At 40.0% G+C, this 23,681-nt stretch overlaps 2 protein-coding genes across 3 annotated transcripts; both read right to left on the bottom strand.

Moving 5' to 3' along the window:
- Positions 1-388: 388 nt before the first annotated feature.
- Positions 389-3,467, bottom strand: LOC134082093 (phospholipase A2 inhibitor and Ly6/PLAUR domain-containing protein-like). The gene is made up of 5 exons (XM_062537735.1): positions 3,373-3,467; positions 2,688-2,801; positions 1,375-1,521; positions 962-1,075; positions 389-879 (listed from the first exon to the last, which is right to left on the bottom strand). The coding sequence occupies exons 1-5, from the start codon at positions 3,419-3,421 to the stop codon at positions 680-682; spliced, it is 624 nt and encodes a 207-aa protein (XP_062393719.1). The 5' UTR covers positions 3,422-3,467; the 3' UTR covers positions 389-679.
- A 9,838-nt stretch (positions 3,468-13,305) lies between these two features.
- LOC134082092 (urokinase plasminogen activator surface receptor-like) lies at positions 13,306-16,521 on the bottom strand. 2 transcript variants are annotated; one of them, XM_062537734.1, is made up of 6 exons: positions 16,443-16,514; positions 14,884-14,914; positions 14,675-14,791; positions 14,307-14,453; positions 13,951-14,064; positions 13,306-13,773 (listed from the first exon to the last, which is right to left on the bottom strand). In XM_062537734.1, exons 3-6 carry the CDS (start codon positions 14,730-14,732, stop codon positions 13,574-13,576), a joined length of 519 nt encoding a protein of 172 aa, XP_062393718.1. In that variant the 5' UTR covers positions 14,733-14,791; positions 14,884-14,914; positions 16,443-16,514; the 3' UTR covers positions 13,306-13,573. The 2 variants fall into 2 exon arrangements, with proteins under 2 accessions (XP_062393718.1, XP_062393717.1); XM_062537733.1 differs by lacking the exon at positions 14,884-14,914 and having other exon boundaries at positions 16,443-16,521.
- Positions 16,522-23,681: the final 7,160 nt, after the last annotated feature.

Genomic DNA, 23,681 nt, shown 5'->3' with positions numbered 1-23,681 from the left:
TAGTGTGAATACAGCACCGTAAAGTATTGTTTTGTGTTGGTGTAGAGGTGAATTTTTGATAATGTGTAAACCTTACACTTTACACGGCACGTCAAATAGCTGTAAGACAATGTGTTAGAAACATGGAGTCAGAAACATTTTTATGATAAATGGTCTGACCAAAACTATACCCTTCTTAAATAGCCAATGGAAACATCTTTATTTGCCATCACAACAAATGGTTCTTATATTTCCAATCAAGCCTCTCCATGTCTCCACAAGGATTGTAGACCGCACCTTTTTAGCGGGAGTTGGGGACATGTTTTTATGGATTGAGGTCTAGACTATGGCTGGGCCACTCTAAAATGTAAGATAAGGCAGCACTGCACCATTAATGCACAATGGTCAATTTATCTTTTCAATTTATTTATTTTTTATTGTGTCCTATATATATAAAAAAACATACAATTGAAATGTCACCCATTTATTTTCCATTACAACCTCAAACACTTTGCCATCACCATCTCTCAACACTTTACACACATTATAATTTTAAAAGAATTTAACTACTGTTAATATGTAATTATTGTAAAAAAAATGGCAGCCTTTCAACCACAACATCCAAGCCTGCGTGCAATGAGCACACATTCATAAATGGCCTGTGAGCTGTGACCCGAGAGAGACTCCGAGATCACACCATTCAGTGGAAGAGCAGGACAGAGACGAGAGACCCCAGCAGGAGCAGGAAGCTCTGCCCCACACTCTTGGCGCTGTTGCACAGGTTCCCCTCACAGCAGTTCAGCCCAATAGCCACGGAGCCTAGGTCAGCCGACAGGTCTCCTGAACAGATACTGCTGGAGGCACATCCTTTCACAGTGACTGTCTGCCCACTCACCGAAGCTGCAATATATTGGTACATGTTAAAATGGTTGGAAAAGAGGACAGAAACAAGAGTGAGATGGAAGGAAAAAAAACAACTCACTTGTTGCTTTAATACAACGGTCCTCGTTTCCAACACAGGACAGCTGTTTCGTGCAGTCATCTCCTACACAGGTGAAACACTTCTTCCCATTCGGGGTGGTGTTTGTGTTTAACTCTAACACCATAAGAAATTGTTTAGATGTATAGTTCAGTTCCATTCATTCAATTAAACATACAATTCAGTGTTTTATATTATACATGTATGATCAAGGAAGATATGTACAGTATGCATGTACAGTATGTATACCGGTGCATCCGTATTTAGCTCAAAATATTTGATATATTCTAGATTCATTACGTAACAAGGAAAATAATGTTGATGATTGTTGACACATACATATAAGCAATGGTAACCCTTGTGAACAAAAGTGTATGCTGATCTCTAAGAGATGTTAAATATTGTACTGAATGTACCTGGAGTTTTCTGAGAATTGCAGCGGTCAGTTTGACAGCATCTAGTGCTTATTGTTGACCTTGCAATTCCGAAGTTCATTGCCCCAGAAATGCACTGGTCTGCTGGTAAACAGCCTCTGGTATCGACTTCTACAACTTTTGTGTCACCTGTCAAAAAAAGGAATACTGTGAGGTGGAAATGCAATAATATGACCATAGTGCCAGTCAGACAAGGCATAGGTGCCAAAAGCACGGGGGCCAGGACTTGCTGAAGTGATCGCAAGTCAGTTGGCTGTTGCGCAAATAAATGAGGGATGGAGATTATATTTATCTCCCTGAACAATTTTGTATGATATTTTTTGCTAACCCCTCCATTATCAACGTAAAATATGTCTACGTGAGGGGGGTGCTATCAAATAGTGAAGTGATATAGCCAATGTTCAGCCTGGCTCAGTTAGACAAAAGACGCGCCCTGCTTGCACTATTCGGTATTTCTATCCTTCCCAAACTGCGTTAAAATAGTGTGTTTAACAGCAAACAATTCTACATTTTCCCGGGGCATGAACCCCTGGACCCTCACTTAGGCCAATATGATCCGCAATATTAATCAAATATAACAATAATAATAATAATAATAATATCAATAATGTCAATACAATAACAACAATAATACAATAAACATATGCCATAAATACACAAATCATAACTCTTAGGATTAATTAATTATTTTGAACTAAGCTGAACAAATAAGTCTTGAGACCCCTCTTGAAAGATCCAAAAATAACACAGGAACACAGAACACTTGGCAACTCATGGCATAGAATGCATGAATATCTTAAGTGGACTGTCTGCAGGCAATGTGTCTGACCAATCATGGTGGGTGTGGGCCGCCGGAGCCAAAAATGACTCGGACGATTTTTTTGTCCCAGTTCAGGCCTGCCCCTGTGAGTGCGTAGCCTGACTCTCGCCAGACCCTTGTAGTTCCGCCATGCTCCACCAGAGGCGTTTGCTGAGCTCCAGCGAACTACAAGGATCTGTCGAGAGTTAGGTTAGAGAGTGTGTATATCACTTTAAGTTCCAAACTGTGCACTGTAACCCATACAATGCATGACAGTTGACTATTTATATATTTTTTGCAAACATAACCATATTGGTTTGTTCAACCTTATGAAGCAGAATTACGCATAGGATATTTGGAACGCACGCGTTTTGTTTGCGCAGGAGAGAGAACGACAGGGCACGCGATTTGAATCCGTTATCTTGCCACTGCAGTTTGAAACTCGTTCCGCCGCGCCTGCAGACAAGGCAATTCATAACGACATAGCTGGTATTACCTGCATAGGAGCTCACAGTCATGCTTGCACATGATCCTGCACTGCAGATTCCTGTAGCTGTGCAGGTCTGGGAGGAGGTATCAGGAGTGCACTGATAACAAGTGAGTGCAGCCACTGGAGACATAGAGCAATAAAAAGTTAAATGTTGTCTTCGAGATGTAAAACTATAACACCTCAGGTCATTAGAGCAGGTGTTCTCAAAGTGGAATGGGGACCCCCTCTGCGACCAAAGGGGTCTGCAAAAATAATTAGCCTTAAATGAAGTGTAATTCAAGTTGTGATTCATCATTTAAAAACCTACAAATGACCATTTTCCCTGATAAAACAAAACAAGACTGTCTGTTTTATCACACCCACATTGACACTGAACTTGAATCACTTCACTCAGGTCACAAATAACCAATCCAACTATTTTTCTTGACTAATTTGCTATTTGAGCAGTCCAACGTTGACCAAAGACAAAGCAAAGACATGGCATGTGCTAAAAAAAAAAACACGGGATATTACTTCAGAGAACACAAATGGCATAACTTTACGGTTGTAAAGGGAGTCTTGGAAAATGTTCTCCCCCACATGGAGTCACTGGAACCAATACGTTTTAGAACCCTTGTGCTAGAGAACTAGAAGCTACAGAAACTCTCTGCATAAAATAACGTGCTAATTCAGTCATCACGGACATAATTACCTTCAGAGAAGAGCGCGCACAAAACACCAAGAGTGATACTGGGTTTCATGTTGACTAGTAATGCTGAGGGTGATGCGCGGTGCAGAACCTTTAAATATCGTGATGAGACGGGGCGTGTAATGGTGGGAAACAGGGAAACAGAAACTTAAATTGTGTTAACGAGCAACGGATGTGCTTATCACTCCTTTATGGTTAATGGTGTGTGGGTGTGGGTTATATGATTAAAACTAAAACTAGTTTTTTTTAGCCAGCCAGTCAGGGCTTTGAACCAGAATGATTCCCCATTTGGTTCGTTCAGAACAGAAATAGTAGGCTATTTCCATGTTTTCGAATCAGCCATAAAATTGACGTTCCTGAACCAGTTAGAAAAAAAAAAAGTTCCCGAACCAGTTAATAACGTTCTCAGCTGTGGGACATACAAATACGTAGGCTGATCATCATGACTTTACAATTATATTGTTATTTCATTATTTCCTTAAGTCTCTATCCTGTCATCCAACATTAAAAAAAGCACGAGGCTACATTATGTAAACGGAATGAAAAACGCATGCATAAATACTTTTACATCTTACAGTTTTTTACGATTGTTTACACACTAAAATTATTTTTTTCACACAATTAGCAAAATTTTACTCCAAGGAGCAAAACACCTCCACAGATTTGCACAACATTACACACAATGTCTGCTTCACCTTTTTTGCAAAACATTACACACAGTGATTTGTAAAACTCTACACAAATTTCCACACCTTAGACACAGATAAGGATTGTGAGGTTACTTCCTTGTCATTACAAAGCCCTGGATTGCCAATGACTACACTAATGAACGAATTGGATAATCACATCCACCAGGTGTGTAAGCACACATGTGCAAAATTGAAAACGCAGCACTCAGGTGTGCTATACAATCTTGCTGCTTTTGCAGTAGTTGCTCTTCAGAGTCAAAGTGTATGTACTTTATGCAGTAGTTTTTATTTGTCTACAGATTTTATTTGTTCAATTGATTTCATTGTTGGTTGATTACTGTAACTGATTATGGTTAGAAATACTGTAAGTATACTGTAAGTAAGTATGAAAGAAATACTTGACATATTCAGTCTACAGCAGTCTTCAGTGTTGTACAGTACAGGTGCAAGTTTATAGACCTATTTATGTACACTTTCCCCATGTCGAACTAATCATGAGGAATGTTGTGGGTTCGTCACTATTTTTTGGACATCTAAATGATCCCTTACATAACAATGTCTGGGCAAAAATCTAGCACATACTGTATGCTATTTCCTAATTTTTCTTTTTACAAATGTGTTTTGCATTTATCACTGCAGTGTGAAACTGGCTGCAATGGTGTCTGATCATTGAGGACTGTGTTTGTTAAATGACAACTAATAGCATTTTTACAAATATGTGTATATGTTTTGACTGAAGTGTGTATGTTTTGACTGAAGTGTGTATGTTTTGACTGAAGTGTATATGTTTTGACTGAAGTGTTTCATTTTGCAAAGAATCTAGGAATTACGCAAACTGAGTGTGGCGTTTGGATAGCTGTGCTTAAATTTTGTTAAAAAGAACTCGGTTTCAAAAATTGTGTGTAAGCAATTGAAAAAAACTGTAATATGGTGATTCTATAGGTGCAATAACCAACCGGTCCGGGACACTAATTACATCAACAATAGCGGCAGGTTCAAACACTCCTGGCTCCATTGGAAACAAATGAGCTAGCCTACCTGAGGAAAAGACATGGTACAAATGTCAAATAGGCCAGGCTACATAACTGTCATTGAGAACTTCAATTGACCAAACCTGGCCAAGGTCCAATCAGTCAGTGCATTTGTTTCTCTTATATCATCAAACAATACAAAACCACAAAGCATGACAGACATATCTCTGTGGTTCGTACATCCATCAATAAGCCTGTGTAACTCATATAGCCTAGCTAAATCTGTACAAGTAACTGAAATATGGTAGGCTACATAGCTGCCACTATGAATATCAAATGGCAAAATCTGGACAGGGCATCGATGCATTTTTGACTCTCTAATGTCAGCAGACAATAGTCTACATATAATGGTGTGTACATACTGTATAGCTGTGAATATTAAACTAATAAACACATGCCCAAAATTTTGCCAGGGCTCAGAGAGAAATGAGAGAGAGAGAGAGAGAGAGGGAAAGATTCTGCCTGTAAAGCTGGCGGCAAGCTTCTCTATTACATTTTCTCCCGATGGATGAATAACTAAAGTGAACTTCACCAAGTCATACGGTCATCTTTTGGTCAAAGAATCAACAAAATAACGGTATTACAGTTTTTGCCCGTTGCTTGAACACCTTTTGCAAAACTTCGCTCACCGTATCAAAACTCTACACACTAGTGAACATAACACAACACTAGGAAATAAACCTTTCACATGTAGGCTATGTGTGAAACTCTTCTATCAGTACCTAAACTCTGCAATCAGTTACCAACTGTCAACTGTGGCGAACTATTTATTTTGCTAGAAGTTAGCGGAAGCCACCAAACGGTAGCCAAGTCATTGCTAAAGACACATTGAGTTAAGTTTCATTTCTCGTTTTGGCAAGTAGCCGTATAATAAGCGGGATAATGTATAGAACGCCGGTCATTATCGGAAAATAATTCCCTTCAGGACGAAGCAAAACCCCTCCGCTGCGCGTCGGGGTTCTGTTCATCCTGTCGGGAATTATTTTCCGATAATGACCGGCGTTCTATACATTATCCCTTACATATTTGCTTGAATACATTTAGAAAAACTTCACTCATTGTGCCAAAACTCTACACACAAGGAAACAATGACACAACACTGGGAAATAGTCTAAGCATGGGTCTATAGTGTTCAAGCAACGGGCAAAAACTGTAGCCTAACCGGTTGCCATTATTTTAGATAAACGTTTCTGTTCTGGAACAAAAAAAAGCTTATGGTTTCGTTTCTGTTCCTAGCAAACCATCAAAAGTTTCGTTTTCGTTGAACCGGTTCAAAGCCTTAAGGTAAACTCTGTTTCAAGGTGCGCCCTGTGCGTAAAATTGTAGCGCAATGCAAATGTACTGTATAGCATTTGTGTAGCAAATGTAATTTGTATAGCTAGCTTAGCTGTGCGTGTGGAACTTTGGTAAACCCAGTGCCGCCGCTACCACACGCGCAGTACGCACTGTGCGCAGGGCACCAAGAGGCGTCGGGGGCACCAACATTTAGTCAAGTAGATGTACCGGTACAAAATATGACCGCCGCGGAGTCTCCTGCACATTCTTTCCGCAAACATGAATCACGCTTGTCAATTTGTTTGCATCTCATGCTCCATCCTCTGCTGAATCTTTTATGTAGTCGTAATCCCCATAGACCCAATAGTAAACCCAGAAATGTTGAGTACCCTAAAGTTTTATTGCATAAATGTAATCTATAGGCCTAGTGGATGGAATTCAACTTGGTTGCCTAAAGTTGCACTTTGGGCAATTTGCATAATTAGCATAAATATAGGTAATTAAGGTGAATAGGTTGCAGGTGAATAGGGTAAGAAAAATAAAATAATAGATATCACTAGGAAACTTTCTCAGTTGGTTACTTGTGTTGAGATGAGAAAAAGTGTATTGCATGCTTTTATATTTTAATGTTTATAGCCTATGCAAATTAGGCCCTATCTCATTACAGTTTTTTCCAATCGTATACACACTAAAATTAAGGTTATCAGACAGTTAACAATACTTAGCACTTAAGAAGCAAAACACCTGCGCAGACTAGTACAACAGTAAGCACAAATTCAGCTTCACACTTTTTGCGAAACATTACACACAGTGACTGTCAAAACGTAAAACACATTTTCACACCTTAGACACAGATAAAGATTGTTAGGTACTTCCTTCTCATTATAAAGCCCTGGCTTGCCAATGACCACACTAATGAACAAATTGAATAATCACATCCACCAGGTGTGTAAGCACACATGTGCAAAATTGAAAACGCAGCACTCAGGTGTGTAAATTAGGGCAAAATATACGACAATATATTTCCCACTTTTATACGTGTTCTGTCTACGTCCGGCGCTTCGATGAGGTTGAATTGGACTGTAAAAATATCTGAGGAGTTAGATGGCAATTGTATTAGGAATTTCACCACGATTAAATCTGACTCCATAGATTGTATTGTAACCTCTAATACATTACCAAATAACTAGTTTGTTTAACTATGGTGGAGAATGGAATGGCACACTAAACTTGTAGAGATATGCAAACTGAACGAGGAGAATTAACCATTTATTAGGCCTTGAGCCTTAGGTAAGAGTAGAGTATCAGTAATCATCCTTAAACAAAGGAACAAAGGATAAAGTAATCTTAACCTCAAAACAAACAATAAACTTGGACTTAAACCTTAACAAGTGACCAAGTTACAATGCTACATACACCAGGTAAAACAATATATCAAATAATGAAAATAACAAACCCCATAAAGAAATCAAAAGATAGGGAGAGAAAGAGAGAGAGAGAGAGAGAGAGAGAGAGAGAGAGAGAGAGAGAGGGAGAGAGAGAGGGCCAGAGATCAGAGTGACCTCTTGCCCACAGCCGAGATAAGAGAGAAGAGACCCGAATCACTGCAAGTGTTTCTCTTTTCATTCAGCCACCCCCCACTCAGCAGGACCTCTTTACCTGAAAGTGGGTGTGGCGTCTAAAACTCTATAATATAGTTCTTAGTCCATAACCATGTACAAATATATTAGATTGCAATGAAACTGTGATTAGGCTGTTGCCCACATTACAAGTATTAATTCAAGACCAAACATGGATGTATTATCATTTGTCATGAAACAGATACATTTTAGTTTCCAACATTAATTCATCAGAGGCATGGAGAGGGGGAGAAGAGGTGTGTCCGAGGGCCTTTAACCAAATGGCCGGCCACACACAATGGGAACAGTTCAAATGCAAATAGATCACCTGGACACAAAGGAGTCTAGCTGTGAGGTCGTCTCCCCCGTCTTTCAAGAGGACTCATGCCTGAGCAAGTAATGTTACCCTAGAAAGTTATGTATGGGAAAATAAGATTATCCTATAAACTCATATATGGAAAATAACCCAGCTTTACAGGTGTGTTATGCTCGATCCTCGAGGGGCGTTCCCACTGATCTATAACTAACACTGGATAGACTATCCCATTGTTTTCGCCCCATCATTCTTTATGTCGATCAGTGAGGATCGAGGCCAGAGGAGCGAGGGAGGATGTATAAAAGCCCAAATGAGAGGCACCCATAGCCTGTGATGTGGTGAACTCTTATGGCCTGATCCAGCTAGACAGAGAGATGATTAGAGTATTATGTATTGTTGTTACTCGTTTGTGTTGTTGCTTTAGTTTTTCTTCAGTGACTGTAAGTGTACAGTACTTTTTGTATGTGTACAGATTTTTATTTTTCTACACTTTACATTGCCATTTTCTGTTGATTGACTTGTCACTGTAACTGAACTTATGGTACAGTGAAATAAATGAATATTGTCTGCAGCATCAGTTTTGTGCATTGCTTGATGAGGGTTCATAAAAATATTTTTGTCATCTAAATTATCCTAATGCTCTCAAACAATATCTGAATACAGTTTTTTTCAATCGCTAACAAGCGTTTGTCCATTCATTTGACACTTTTTCAAAACTCTAAACACAGACTCTCACCTACAAAACACAATTGGCCAAATGGATCATTTTCCTCTCAAAAGCACATCCCATGTTGTTACACCACATTTTGTTACATATACACTAACTCGTCATTTCTCTGCACACACTAACTTTACCAAAACACTGGAAACCTGACTCAAAATGAAGTTATTTTGTCAAAGAATGAAGCTTGTTTTCACTTCACAAGATACATGCAGTCAATCAGAGTACACTAGGTTTCAAAATACTGGCTACTGTTGACATTACAAAAACTGCATAGACTTTTATGGTTCCGTTTTACAGGTATTTGCATGCAAAACATGCAATCCAGCATTTTTACACTAAATTTCTTGGTTGGGAACTGTATGTCCAGATGTCCACATTCAAATACATTCCAGTAAAAAGCAAATCTTTTTTTTTTTTTTTTTTTTTTACTGTTCACTAGGCCTACAGGAGGTGCAGTATAAATACTGTTTACAGTAGACTATGATAGAACCGAAAAAGTTTTACAGCATTGCAGTGAACAAAATATCCATGAAACACAAGAGCATTCTGAACAAAAAAACAACAGCAAAAAGCCCAGATAAAAAGGGGGTGAACAAAAAAAAAGCACAATATTACTGTGTCTAATCTCTGCACCTGCTCCTCTCAGTGCTCCTGCACCTCTCACTGGGCCTGCTCTTCTCCCTGGGCCCCTTACTCTTACTCTTCCTCGTCCAGACATTACGGTATTTGTCTTATTCAGTTTCTGCTTCCAAAAACATCACCTCCTCTTTTCACTGTGTAAGTGTCAATGTAATAGAGAGCAATGACCCCTGCCACTGAGTCTAAGATAGACTGGAATCAGCTGTGGTTGGCCCAATTGTGTCAATTATTCGATTGTTTGTTTATCATCAGCTGAGATATATTGCTTTTGAATTGATAACATTGCAGAAACAGAGGTTTTTATACTGTATCTAAGGTTTGGAATATTGTGTTAACTATTGTGGGATGTTGTGTGTTAACATTCGAAAATAATACAAAAACGATCCATTATTTTGTTGGGTGGTATAGTTTGTCTGTTAAGAAAATGTAAGCATTGTGAAAATTTATTCACTGACTGCATACTGTGTGAAAACAACGTGAAATGTGTGAATGGTATGGCCATAAAAGACAGATGCTGTGCTAACTGTGTTTAGAGTTTTGAAAATGTGTCAACTGAATGGACAAATGCTTGTTAGCGATTGAAAAAAACTGTAAGACCCATATATTGGAAGAGGGTTTTTACAGATGTGTTTTGAATTTATTGTGTTGGTGTGTATAAGATAGCGAAAGTGTGGAATAATTCAAAGAATGTGTTGATATGAGAACAGTATAAGGTTTTATCAATGTGTTTATTGTTTTGACAGAAATATTTCATTTTGCTAACAATCTGTTATGTTCTGCTGATTAGGTGTTGTGTTTGGTTAATTGTGTGATGTGTTCAGACAAAAAGAGCTCCGTTTTCAAAATTGTGTGTAAACGATTGGAAAAAACTGTAAAAAGGCTCCAATTTGCATACACACAATGTGTGTGTGTGTGTGTGTGTTTGTGCATGTGAATGTGTTTATACAGTGTGTGCATGCAGGTGCGTGCTTATGCTTGCCTGTCTACTGTGTGTGTATGTGTGTGTCTTTGTGTGTGTGTGTGTGTGTGTGTGTTTATGCGTGTGTGTGTGTGTGTGTGTGTGTGTGTGTGTGTGTGTGTGTGTGTGTGTGTGTGTGTGTGTGTGTGTAAGTGCATGAATGTGAGTGTGTGTGTGTGTGTGTGTGTGTGTGTAAGTGCATGAATGTGAGTGTGTGTGTGTGTGTATGTGTGTGTCTGTGCTTGTCTGTGTGTGTGTGTGTGTGTGTGTGTGTGTGCCTGCATGTTTTGACTGTCATGAAGTCTGAAGAAGGGCAGTAGCACATTACTTTTTTGATTAAAAACAGTTAACGGAGCTCAGTGTGCGGATTCAGCTTTGATTTTTCATCTTCTGATCTTTCATCCCATTCATTTTCTGAGCATGCCAACAGATTTATATGCAACTTCTTTCAAAGGAGCTGTAGGCATGTTATAACTGTGTGTGTGACAAATAAATCATATAAGTCAATAATGTAGTAAACTAGATGTACCGCAAAGCGATACACAATATGACCGCCGCTCAGTCCTGCACATTCTCTCCGCAAATATCAATCACGCTTTTGTTTCCATCGCCTACTCCATCCCTACAGCAGCTTTTATGTATGTAAATGAGTGTGTGCATGTGTGCGCTTGCTTTTGTGTATGAGTGCTTCCCTGTCTATGAGTGTGTGTCGGCTTGTGTGTGTGTTTTATGTGTCTCTGTGTATATGTTCACTGTGTTCTCTGCCGTCACTGTCACTCCTTTATCAGATAAAACACACACACACACACACACACACACACACACACACACACACACACACACACACTCTCACACACACACACACACACACACACACACACACCCGCGCGTGTGCACACACACATACACAGGCACACACTCACACACACGCACACAAACACACACTCGCACACACACACACACACACACACACACACACACAGGCACACCCACAGAGAGAGAGAGAGAAAGAGAGAACACACACAGAGTACACACAGATAACACAGAACACACACAGACACAGAGAGAGAGAGAGAAAGAAAGAGAACACCCACAGAATACACACAGAACATGCACATACACACATATACACACATGCAAACACACAGATGGGCACACAGAAACGCACCCCCACACACAGGCTATAGTACATCACACACACACACTCACTTCTCAGCTCCGGTGGTCTCACAAAACGTACTCAAAGATGTGTGTGTGTGTGTGTGTGCACTGTGCATCTCTGTGTGTGTGTGTGTGTGTGTGTGTGTGTGTGTGTGTGTGTGTGTGTGTGAGGTGTGTGTAGGTGTGTGTGTGTGTGTGTACTGTGCATCTCTGTGTGTGTGTGTGTGTGTGTGTGTGTGTGTGTGTGTGTGAGGTGTGTGTAGGTGTGTGTGTGTGTGTGTGTGTAAGGGTGTATGTGTGCATGCGTGTGGGCGTGTTTGTGCATGTGTTTGTGTAATGTTTTATGTACATGTGTGTATGTAGTGGTGCGTGTGTGTGTGTAGATATGCGTCTCTGTGTGTGTATTTGTGTGTGTGTGTGTGTGTGTGTGTGTGTGTATGTGTGTGTGTGTGTGTGTTCCTGCATGTTTGTTGCACCCAGAGCAACCATTCTCTTTTAAAACATATATATTTGGAAACTAGTTGATTAAAGGTTTCTAATGGTGTCACTTATATGTTTCTAGGACAAAAACTAGTAGAAATTGAGACGTTTGGAACTGTTTTTCAAATCCCCAGGAGGGGATTTAGACTCCAGAGGGTTAATACCACCATCTACAGGCCGATGGGTATACAGTCCTGAATGTACACATAAATCCATTTATTTTATAGCCCCCCATGGATGAAATTCCACAAAACTTGGCATACTCCCAGAGGGTGTCAGGTTAATCATACACATGACATTTGGTGCAGTTCATAACATCTCATCTGAAGATAGGGGCAATTAAAGCAATATTACATTGCATTTTTCAATTTTTACCATGGGGGTGTAAATCACAAATGACTTATGAGCTAAGTTGATGCGCGCTCTTGAGACCAACATACCATAAATATTGTGTCATCCTCGGTGCCACGGTTCAGGTACTTATGTAGGAAAAACTGCAATTTTTGGGCTTCGGGCAGGGGCAGCGCGGGGGTGGAGTGACCCCCAGGGACGAAACGATTTTTTTCCGCAGAAGTCTACTGGGGCTACATGCCCACCAAGTTTCATGTGCCCCGGTGTTACGGTGTCCCGATGCCCCGGTGTTGACAACAACTATATCTATAATAAATCATATAATAAACTAGAAAAGCACTCAGAGAGCGCAGACCAGTTCCACCAAGCGAAAACCACCTCCTGGATCCAGACGATGATAAGGATCACTTTCAAATTTCGATAAAATTTAATCGTTTCTTCCCTGAAAATGTCATCCATCCATCGAAATCCATCCATAACTTTTTGAGTTATCTTGTGAACAAACAAACAGACAAACAAACAAACAAACAAACAACCCAACAAACAGACAGACAGACAGACAAACAAACCCAGATTTGGAAACCATTGGAGGTAATAAGACAAATGAAACAAAGACAAAGTCACTAAATATACAAAAAAAAATAATAAAAAAGATTAACTCTTGACTTGGTCTTGGCAATAAAATGCAAGGGCATTGGTCAACAACTTTTAATAATTGTAAACATTTTATGAATGAAGGAGAGTTTTATCAGGCAGGGAATGATATAAATATCCAGATTGAGTAATATCTGAAATATTTACTTGTTATGATTTGAACTGCTACTACACAGCAATGAAAGCTTTGTTTATTTGCTCCTGGCTTACATATAGAGAGGTGTTACATTGCGAGTAAGTAAGTTTGCTTAAAAAAAACACAAAAAAAACAGACACTGCAGAGGAGTCACCCGAGTTGCCAGTCAGCTCATTGTAGGAGCAGAACAGAGAGCAGGGTCCAGAACAGGAGCAGGACGCTGTGGCCTGCCCTCCAGGCGCTATTACACAGGTTCCCCTCACAGCAGTACAGGTCCACTGCTGTCGACTCCAGCTGGGCTGCAAAGAATCCAGAGCAGACGTTGCTGGTGACACAGCCCTTTGAGGTGAGGGTCTGTCCTGCTACGTCCACTAGCGGTGATGGGGGAAGACAAATGAGAGAGTTAGAGTTAGAGATTAGGCCTATATTACAATAATAGACTACATTTGCAGTGGCCTGATTTTTGTTATATATTTAACATATAAGTATATTTATATAGTCTGTTTAAAATGCACAGTTACACTTCATTCCCAAAAAGGCGCACACACCTGATGCTGTGACACATCGATCTTCATTACCGAGACACGGAAGTTTCAATGAGCAGTTGTTGGTCGTGACACAGCTGAAACACTGCCTCCCGTTGGTGAAGTTGTTTACTACAGCTTCAAGATAAACCATACTGTTAGCTACACAGACTGTTACAGTAATGGGTTTAAATGTGAAAACTAAACTGAATGAATGTTGTGGTCAGAGTGAGTATTGGCTGGAAATGACATTTGAGCGAGCGCACACAGAAAAGGCAGAGGAGCATTAGAAGCAATTTGTAATGAATTGGAATCGGAAAATATAAATCATGCCTGTTGTGTGACTGAATGGGGTGTTCAGATTTGCACAAACAAATTACCTGCTGGTGTTCTGGTGTTACAGTTGTCTGTGTTACAGCACGAGGTGCTGAAAGTGGTCCTCACGCTTCCATAGTTCAGAGAACCATTGAAACACTGATCATTGCGATAGCAGCCTTTGGAATTTCCTTCAAGTAACTTTGAATCCCCTGCAAATAATGCAACAACAGCAAAAAAAAACAAAAAAAAAACCAGAAACTGAATAGAATAAAAGACACCATGCATGTGGTTAATGGATCAATAGAAACCACAAAAAAGAAAATCTAAACTTCAGTATATGAAAGTTCTGGATTTGGTAGGATTTGTTAGATATTGTAGATGATTAACACAAATGTCATTGTTTGTATATGTAAAGGGTACATTTTCTCACCAAAGAAAGCAGCAGTTGTCATGCTGGAACATGAGTCAAGAACTAAGGGGCACTGCATTGATGGTCCAGTGCAAGAACCGTTTACATTAAGGCACGTGATGCACTTCAGTCCATTTCCTGCAGATTTTCAAATGGAGTTGAGGTTTAAAAGGGAACACAGTAATTCCCCTTTTTGTACTTTTGTAGAAAAAGAGGAATGTATGTGGTACCTATTTAGCACCAAAGGTGTAGTCAATCAGTCTGAAATCGCAAAAAAGGATAAGACTCCATGACAACAATGTTATTTGGCGCAATGCCAAACTCTCAGGGTCCAAATTGCCAATGTCAGAGACTCCATTCTCCATATTATAAAGCCATTATAAAGTCAAAATGAGTTCCATTATTTTAAGGCAAAATAAATAACATAATGCCGTGGTTAAACTACATTTTTCATAACAATTGATGATTTTATGATAAAAAAGCATCAAATTTGGAAGAGAAACTTCCAAAGGGGATCTGATCAAATTTAGAATCATAGGCACCGGATTTGGCCCCTGGACCGACAAATATGAATTCTATATTGTATTAACTGGAAAAGGGTAGAGAAGAAAGGGTAGAAAACAAAAACTAAAACAATGCCATATTTTACCATAAATCACTCAAATAATAATAAAAAAAACTCAAAAGAGGTTTTTATTGATATTGATGTGAAATTATATATGGGGCGGGGGGGGGGGGGGGGGGGGGGGGGGCGCTGTGATCTAGTCAGTGATTTCCTGATTCCATCTCATCTCTCTATCCCACTGGCTTCTTGTCATTTTCTCCACTGTCTTATCAAATTAAAGGAATGACAGTGAGAGCCCATAATATATACACACTGGGTAGCGCAATGAATAATTGGCACAAAGAACACAATGAATACAAATTAAGCCACAATGATTCATTTAAATTGATTGTAAGGTATTGGGTGTGTTTAAATTCCCTTCGTTGTAGCTTCCTCTTTGCATTCCACAAGTTCACCTTGTCTAATTATGTTAACATGTATGTCTCCTAGCTGCATACATCAGGTTGAAGATATGTAGGCACATTAAGTTTCTCACATACTGGATTTTACATATATTTACAAATACAAAACCTTATTCTCATGATCAGCTCTGCACTGGACTTGAATAAAGAACCTTGGGCAAAGATATTGTAAATTACACACATACAGTATGATTTTGGCCTCTATTGATTATAATGTGGTTATTTAAAGTTCTGGCAGTCACTTTGGATAGCGCCAGCTAAAAGACTAAAAGTAAATGTTAATTCTTGAATGACTATTTAATAAATTTGTTTTTTTGTCCAAAATGGAAAATGGCTTACAAATGAATTGCATCAAAGATTAGTGAAACAATATTTAATTCAAACTGAAATGGTAACTTTGCTCCCTTACACATCAAACATACAGTAGGTGCCTTCGAAGGCCTCATGGCAAGCTACCTCACTTCGGACTCAATACGAAGGGAGAGAGCAGTGACTGCACCCAGCTCATGTTGGACTCATGTTTAGGGTACCAGACCTGCCCCCAGATGGCAACACCAAGGAACCAGGCTACTTGGCAGTCAAAGCCACACTAAACAGCAGTGACAACACTCCCTCCCATCACCAAAAAGTTTCCAGCCTTTGTTGGATTAACCAATTATCAAAGATTCAGTAACATTATTTGCCCTGCGTGTAAATTCAGTATGTAACAGATTGACACAGAAGTCTTACAGATGCTTTTCTATCATTTATGTCATTTTCCTACCTTGAGAGAAAAGGAGGCTCATCATCGCAAAAGTGACACCAATAACCATCTTGACAGCAAGCCAGTTGAAGCTGATGTGTTGGCAGGTCATTCCAATGCTAAGGTTTTTATGTAACGAGACTGGAAATCTCTATCATGAAAAACATCTCGTCCAACAGGAAGTTTAACATTGCAATGAATAAAATTAAGTTCTCTATTGTCATAGGGGGTTAATCTTAGAAATTAGCATTTGGAAATGAAGGTAGTGCGTGTAGGTCTGTGCTACGTGTTGTCTTTTCATGTTTCAAGTCTGTTCATGTTTGAGTCTCTACTATGTGAAATGGGTTAAGGCTACTGTTGTGTGATGATGTATGTAAGGCCTATATGATGGGAAATGATGTGATTGATGTCTATTTCCCAATAGGACAACTATACAGAAAATAGATGCAAGTCAAGACAGAGACTTTAGTTGGCAAAGTACCGGTAAGTCAACTCACAACAGTACCATATGGATCACATCCCATCTCAATGCCACCATAGCACCGTCTCAAACCTCATAATGGTGAATGATCCATTTCAGCATTATTGGATGGGTCAAGTCCTGTGCTTTGCTTTGAGGCTTCATGGTAAAATGAACATGTCCCGCCCAAAGGCCTCTTTCCATAAGACATGCGAGAAATGTGATGAACCGGTTTCTGTGTCACACAATTACCATAATCTGTAATGACTAATAATGTCACCTTGACTTTTATTGCGACAGCACACTGGTACAACAAAGTGTATTGGTGTTATGTTGGTAGCCTGCCTTTCATAGAAATGTACCTTCAACATAAAGCAAAAGCAATATGTAGAGAAGATATTTCAGTGAAACATTTACTTTAAGGTTCTGTTAGAAGAGAACTCATGATTGTTCATTGTCGTCATATACGGTTAGTATCATGTAACTAAGGGAAAGGAGAAGAAAATCACTATGTGTGTGTGTGTGTGTGTGTGTGTGTGTGTGTGTGTGTGTGTGTGTATGTGTAGTGATGGGTAGTAGCTTCACTACTTGTAGAAAAGCTACTGTACTTACAGTAACTACATTTCTCAGTAGCTTGGTGGTAGCATAGCTATTTTCTGAAGCAGATAGCTTTCCAATAGCTTAGCTGTTGTTTTGACCATGTAGTGCAGTAGCGTTTATAGAAGCTATATATAGCTTATAGAAGCTATTTTCCAGAGCAGTTGTTGAGCTCATAGTAGAGCTTCTTTCTGGCCGCCAATAAATGAATAATTCAGGCTATATTCTGTATAATCTAAAAATAGACAAACTAATTTTCCATGGCAGAGATGAAGGAACAAAATTGTGCTTGCAAAGATGTTTGTGTGTGTGAGTGTGTGTGTGTGTGTGTGTGTGTGTGTTTGATTGTACATGTAGCTCCTGTATGTCCTGAAGAGGACATAAAGGTTAGATTAAAATGAAGAAACAAAAGTAATAGCACACAACTATATATATATGTGTGTGTGTGTGTGTGTGTGTGTGTGTGTGTGTTTGTATGAACCAGTAGTCTGGTTTGTTGCATTTGATTTTGAATATACTATAAAAATTAAACTCATGGGTTGTCAACTAAAGTATACTGTATATAAGGGCTTTATTCTGCGGTAAACCCAAAGTTAGTCATCAGTATCATAGTGTTTCTTTGCACATACGTCAATGATTAAACATCACTAAGTTCTACCACCCTTTTCAGTGTAGAATGGGGACACAAAAGCTTAGCACCTGTATTCTGAAGATGAAATGAAAGTTAGATCAAAATGAAGAAATGAAAGTAACAGCACAAGAGTGTGTGTGTGTGTGTGTATGTGTTTGTGTTTGTGTGTGTGTGTGTGTGTGTGTGTGTGTGTGTGGTATGAGGAAATACTAAATTCTGGTGCATAGGCCTGTTCCTAGAATGTTCTGTGAAGAAGGAAAGCTGGCTTCCTCTTACTGTTAGATGTCATAGATATTATGGTGTACAAAGTTTAGGCAAATACACTTGGAGGTTGAAGAGGAGGTTTTGTTGCCAAATGTGGATGAGGCATAAAAAGAGACGGCTGTGCTCTAATGTGATGCTTCTATAGGGGATATGATAGCTTAATGAGGGACTTTGAGGAAGACGCAGTGTGTCGAAACGTCACTCGGTTGTGCACCACAATAAAGTAAGATCATAAGTAATCTGAGTGCTCCGGTCATCTCTGGGTTTAGTGTCTTTGAAGTAGCCCAGCTAGCTTCTCTGATCCTGTGGTCCTGGACTGTGAGCACTGAAAAGGCTTGAGCGCAAGTGACACCCTTCTTACAATGGCAATTGAGGGCCTAAAGGTGATGCTGTGAGGAAAATTAGATGACGTTCTCAATACTCAACAGATAACAGATAACCTTACTGATAACAGAAGATCATTAAATATTTCAACATGAAACACGTGTCTTCATTCATGAGCCAAGTCAGGTCATGAAGGGAGAGGGAGGGACACAGCCCTCTCTTCCAACACTTTTTTCGTGTACCCACCCCTGGCTCCAAAACATCTTTGTCTTCCTGACCCACCGCCAGACAATTCACTCCTGTTACAAGGGATTTATATACAACTTCTTTCAAAGACGCTGTAGGCCTTTCATGTGTATGTGCAGTGCCGGTTCAGACCTCCATGGGGCCCTAGGCAAAATCCTGCTAAGGGGCCCTCCCACCTAAACTCTGAGGGCCAAAACATAGCCATTTAATATATATATATATATATTTATCTCCCTCAACAATGGAATTCTCTTCTCTGATTGGCTGATGGGGTGGCCATTAACTTCGTATAACCTGCTACCTTTGAAGTAGTTCCCGTAACACACTTGAATATTAATTCGCCAAACTCGTTGCGAAGTTTAAATGAACTGTCACGTAGCATCCAAGCTGAAATACAGACGTGCAGAACCATAGTAACATTGTAGCATATGACGGAGGTGGATTGTAGCTAGTTGGATGCCATGTAGGCTATAAAAGTAGCGATCTTTCAAAGTTAAAGTTAATCAGAATCCTGGGATATGGCCGCTTGACAACGGGAGAGATAGAACTAACGACTGGCTTTTGGCCGTAGCAACCAGCCATTTAGAACTAACGACTGGCCTTTGGCCATAGCAACCATCCATTTTAGAACTAGTGACGGCAGTTTTGTCCTGCAAGTAGAAAGTTGATATGTGGCGGAAAGTAGTCCCACAGTCAAGACAGTTTTAGCGATGTTAACGGACGAAACGGTGGAATAAAACTATGTTCTAAATATACAGGTTATGTATACAAACGGGATATAAGCGGGATAACAGCCTTCGAGGTCGACCGGTTCGATGGAAATAATGGCACGGCGTGCTTCGCACGTCGCCGGAGTTCTAGACCTCCACCTAGCCATTATTTCCATCGAACCGGTCACCTCGTCGGCCGTTATCCCTTACATAATACCAGAGAGGGTTATCTATCTAAACAACTAAAGCTCGACTAAGATATCATATTGTAAACCCATTTATTTAAAATGTATGGGAAGAGTGAAATCACAGATTAGTTTCGATCTGTTCTGTAAGGTGGTGTATTGCTGTCACACAAGAAATAAAAAAAAGGCCCAGTATCAAGTAATTACGCGAAAGTTTCAAGTAATTACGTGAAAGTTTCTTGTTATAATAAGATCTTTTTCACGTTTTAACAAGATAAGTCGCATGTTATTACATGAAATTATCACGTTATTTTATGATAATGATATTTTTCACGTTATAACATGAAAATATCATGTTATTTCAAGATATGAAATGTTCACGTTTTTACAAGATATTTATCACGTTGTTACTTGAAATTATCACGTTATTTCAATTAAACTAAACGGACGGAGGGGCAAGAGTGGCTCACGAGTCAATCAAATTCTATGTTAAGCTCGGTTTAGGCCATACTATGGCGATTCTCCAGTTACTAAACTTGTGGATCATGATTGCTATTATGCAAACACCCGAGCATTGTCCAGAATATTCTGCACCTGTATGCAGTGGAGTGGCAATCGGGAGAGTCGGGAAGAATCCCGGTGTGGCGTTTTGGGCTGTACTGATGATTATAGTGATGAAGTGATCTCAAAAGCTTGTTGTTTAAACATTTCCTTTGCCGATTGCCGCGCTCTCCAGCAGCCTGCACTTAGTGACTGCAGCGCTTCACTTTTCACTCCCAGCGGCCTCTCCCCACAGCCCTAAAAATGCCCACGATGACCTGACGTGCATAGCCTGACGAGCCAGACCCACATCAAGATGTAGGGTCTGGGAACTCACCGTAGTCAGGGCTCAATCGGAGGGGAGGGGTGGGATAAACAGTTGCCTTTCAAATTCCCTCTCTGGAATAGGATAACGCTAAACGAATCATCTTCTTGTTTTCAAGTAGCAGGATGCGTAACCTTCCCTCTCCACACAATAGGATAACACTAACTGTGCGTTCAGACCAAGAGCGACTTGAGCTTCCAAAATCGCTCTGGACACCCTGTCAAGGACGCCGTGGAAAGCTTGGATTTGCTTGGATGCTTTGGCCGCTCTGACGTAGTAGCATTCTATGTTCGTTGCAGGTCGTTTGGTCGCTGAACCGCGTCATAGCTCATTGCCATAAAGTTAACCTGTTGAGGAGTGAATTATTTTCCAAGTTCCTTCTAGAATTCAATGCAAACAATCTATAGTTTCAGTGTTCTGTATACAGTCTGTGGGGAAAATCTCGGAGGGTAATTGTCTCATCATAATGCGGAACTCTCAGTTCACCGAACATTCTAATCACATATTTGTGACCATAGATATATAAAGCTTTATATATCTATGTTTGTGACCGTACCCCTCACTTTCAACTTTCTCTAGTCGCTCAAGACGCCCAAAACGCGACGCCGACGGATTGGTCGCTGCTGGCAGCTGAGAGAAGCCGGCTTCCATTGAAAATGAATGGCTTCCGGAATCTTTGGAAGCTCAAGTCGCCGGCGGTGTGAACGCACAGTAAACAAATCATCTTCTTGTTTTCAAATAGCAGAATGCGTTACCTTCGCAACTTCTGGTCGCATGTCAGTCTCACACCCAACTTGTCAAACGAGGACGCATAGGTGCCCCTGCGCGTTCATATGCGACGCGAAGGGCTGCCATAGACATTAATGTAAATCCTTTGGCGTCAAATGTGGACGCAAGCAACACAGTCACCATTACGTTAAGCCCGCCCACCGACTTGTACGCTGTGATTGGGCCGCTTGATTTTCCCGTTCTCAGCTCCTAAGCTCTATGGGTCGTGCCTAGACTGCCCCGCCAGCCAAATTACATTTGCTGCCGCTAGGGGCGTCTACGGGCGCTATGGCGTCTAGGGGCGTCTAGTCTAGGCGTTCTGGGCTATGACATGCAGGCTACGGAGCCAAAGCGCCCAAATTGCGTAAACATTCGCAAATGAATCAAGGCCCTTTCTCCCTCTTGCGTTAAGTTGCGTTAAGTGGATGAGAAGATGAAGCAGAACTATCAGGCTGTGTGAGCAGACTACTCCTGCACCTTTCTATCCGCCTCCTCAGTGGCTCTCTGCCGATACACAGACTGTGTGAGCAGGCTACTCCTGCTCACCTCTCTATCCGCCTCTGCAGCGGCTCTCTGCCGATACACACAGCCCTGCTCCTGCTACTTGGTCAGCTGGCGACTACGCACTGTAGCCTACACACATGCACAAAAACAAACACTCATCAAGCAGCACTGCAATATCAGCCACGGTGCATGTTCATAAACACGGGCCTGTTCTCATTCGGCCTAGCCTATGCCAGCCATGGGCTCTCCAGCCTGGTCTCGTTAAGTTTCGTTATCATAAAATAACGTGATAATTTCATGTAATAACGTGATAAATATCTTGTAAAAACATGAAAATATCATATCTTGAAATAACATGATATTTTCATGTTATAACGTGAAAATATCATTATCATGGTCTTGGTAAAACGTGAAAAAGATCTTGTTATAACAAGAAACTTTCACATAATTACTTGATTTCACATAATTACGTAATTACTTGATACTGAGTCTTTTTTATTTCTAGTGTGACAGCAATACACCACCGTAATTCTGGCATGTGTCTGCTGAAAAACTGTTTCATCCCGAGCTGCACGTTATCATGAGCGCATTTAAAGATGCAGGGTTTTTTTTTTCTTCTTTTAATGTAGCCAGTCGCCCGCATTCAAAAATGGAACACACGATTATACCGTAGGCCTATATCACAACTTTGCCGTGACTGGGAAAGCTGCAGACAGATTCACTTCAGATTCAGGGGATTCACTTCCTTGCGTGGTCGACCTACACTGTAAAAAAAAATCTTGAAAAACTGTAAATTCCTGGCAGCTGGGGCGCTAAAAAAATACTGCGGGGCACCAAAAACATGCTGTTATGTGAAGTAACAGAAAATTGCTTTCTCATAAAAATTCGGTTATTTTCCATAAGTAAAATACAGTTTGTAGTTGTAATTTGGACAAGATTTTGCCTTATTTTCATGTTTTTAATGTTTAATTAGAAACATTTTCACATTTTAAAACAATGAAATTACCTACAAATATGGTTAATAGGCTAAATGTTGTATTACGAAAAATAATGCTTAAATTTACAGAACTGTGCTGTTATTAGTTGGTTTTCATGGATATTGGTTGTATAATAATTTATATTTGAAGTGATATAACAGTATATGACACACATGTTATTCATCTTTCAAAACATGTCGCAAAAGTTTGGAAAAACATGATATTGTATTGCAGTAATTTATTGTTAATTTTTAAATCCCATCAAATGCATATTTAGAGCTCCCTCCCCAATAACACCATATGTTAGAAACCCTTCGGTAATAATAGTAACATTATTGTGGGGCCCGTGTTTCACCAGCAGCGCCTCTGCAAACACATAATGCGAATAGGCATTGAGTGCCCAACTTTGTGACACTGCCCAGGGGTCAGAAGAATGCTAATTTAGAAAATATTCAATTCTGCATAGCACCCTTGAGAATATGATTATATTCTCTAAAATGTCCAGAACAAGAAACTAACACTTACCCATAATCCCTAACTGCTGTACTGGGATTCAGCCCATATGAACGCTGAGGACTAAAGACTCAGACTTAATTGATCTGTGTAGACATCAAACCATGAAACGAACGCAAGTTTACCTGACTGCTGTTCCTGATTTTCATTCTTGTTAGGTTTCTTCTTTTTTCGGATTCACATTCATCTTCTTAATGTAGCTTATGAAACACTGTC

Source organism: Sardina pilchardus, chromosome 6 (assembly GCF_963854185.1).
Source record: "Sardina pilchardus chromosome 6, fSarPil1.1, whole genome shotgun sequence".
Classification (NCBI taxonomy): Eukaryota; Metazoa; Chordata; class Actinopteri; order Clupeiformes; family Clupeidae; genus Sardina; species Sardina pilchardus.
This window is presented reverse-complemented; position numbering and strand designations above follow the sequence as displayed.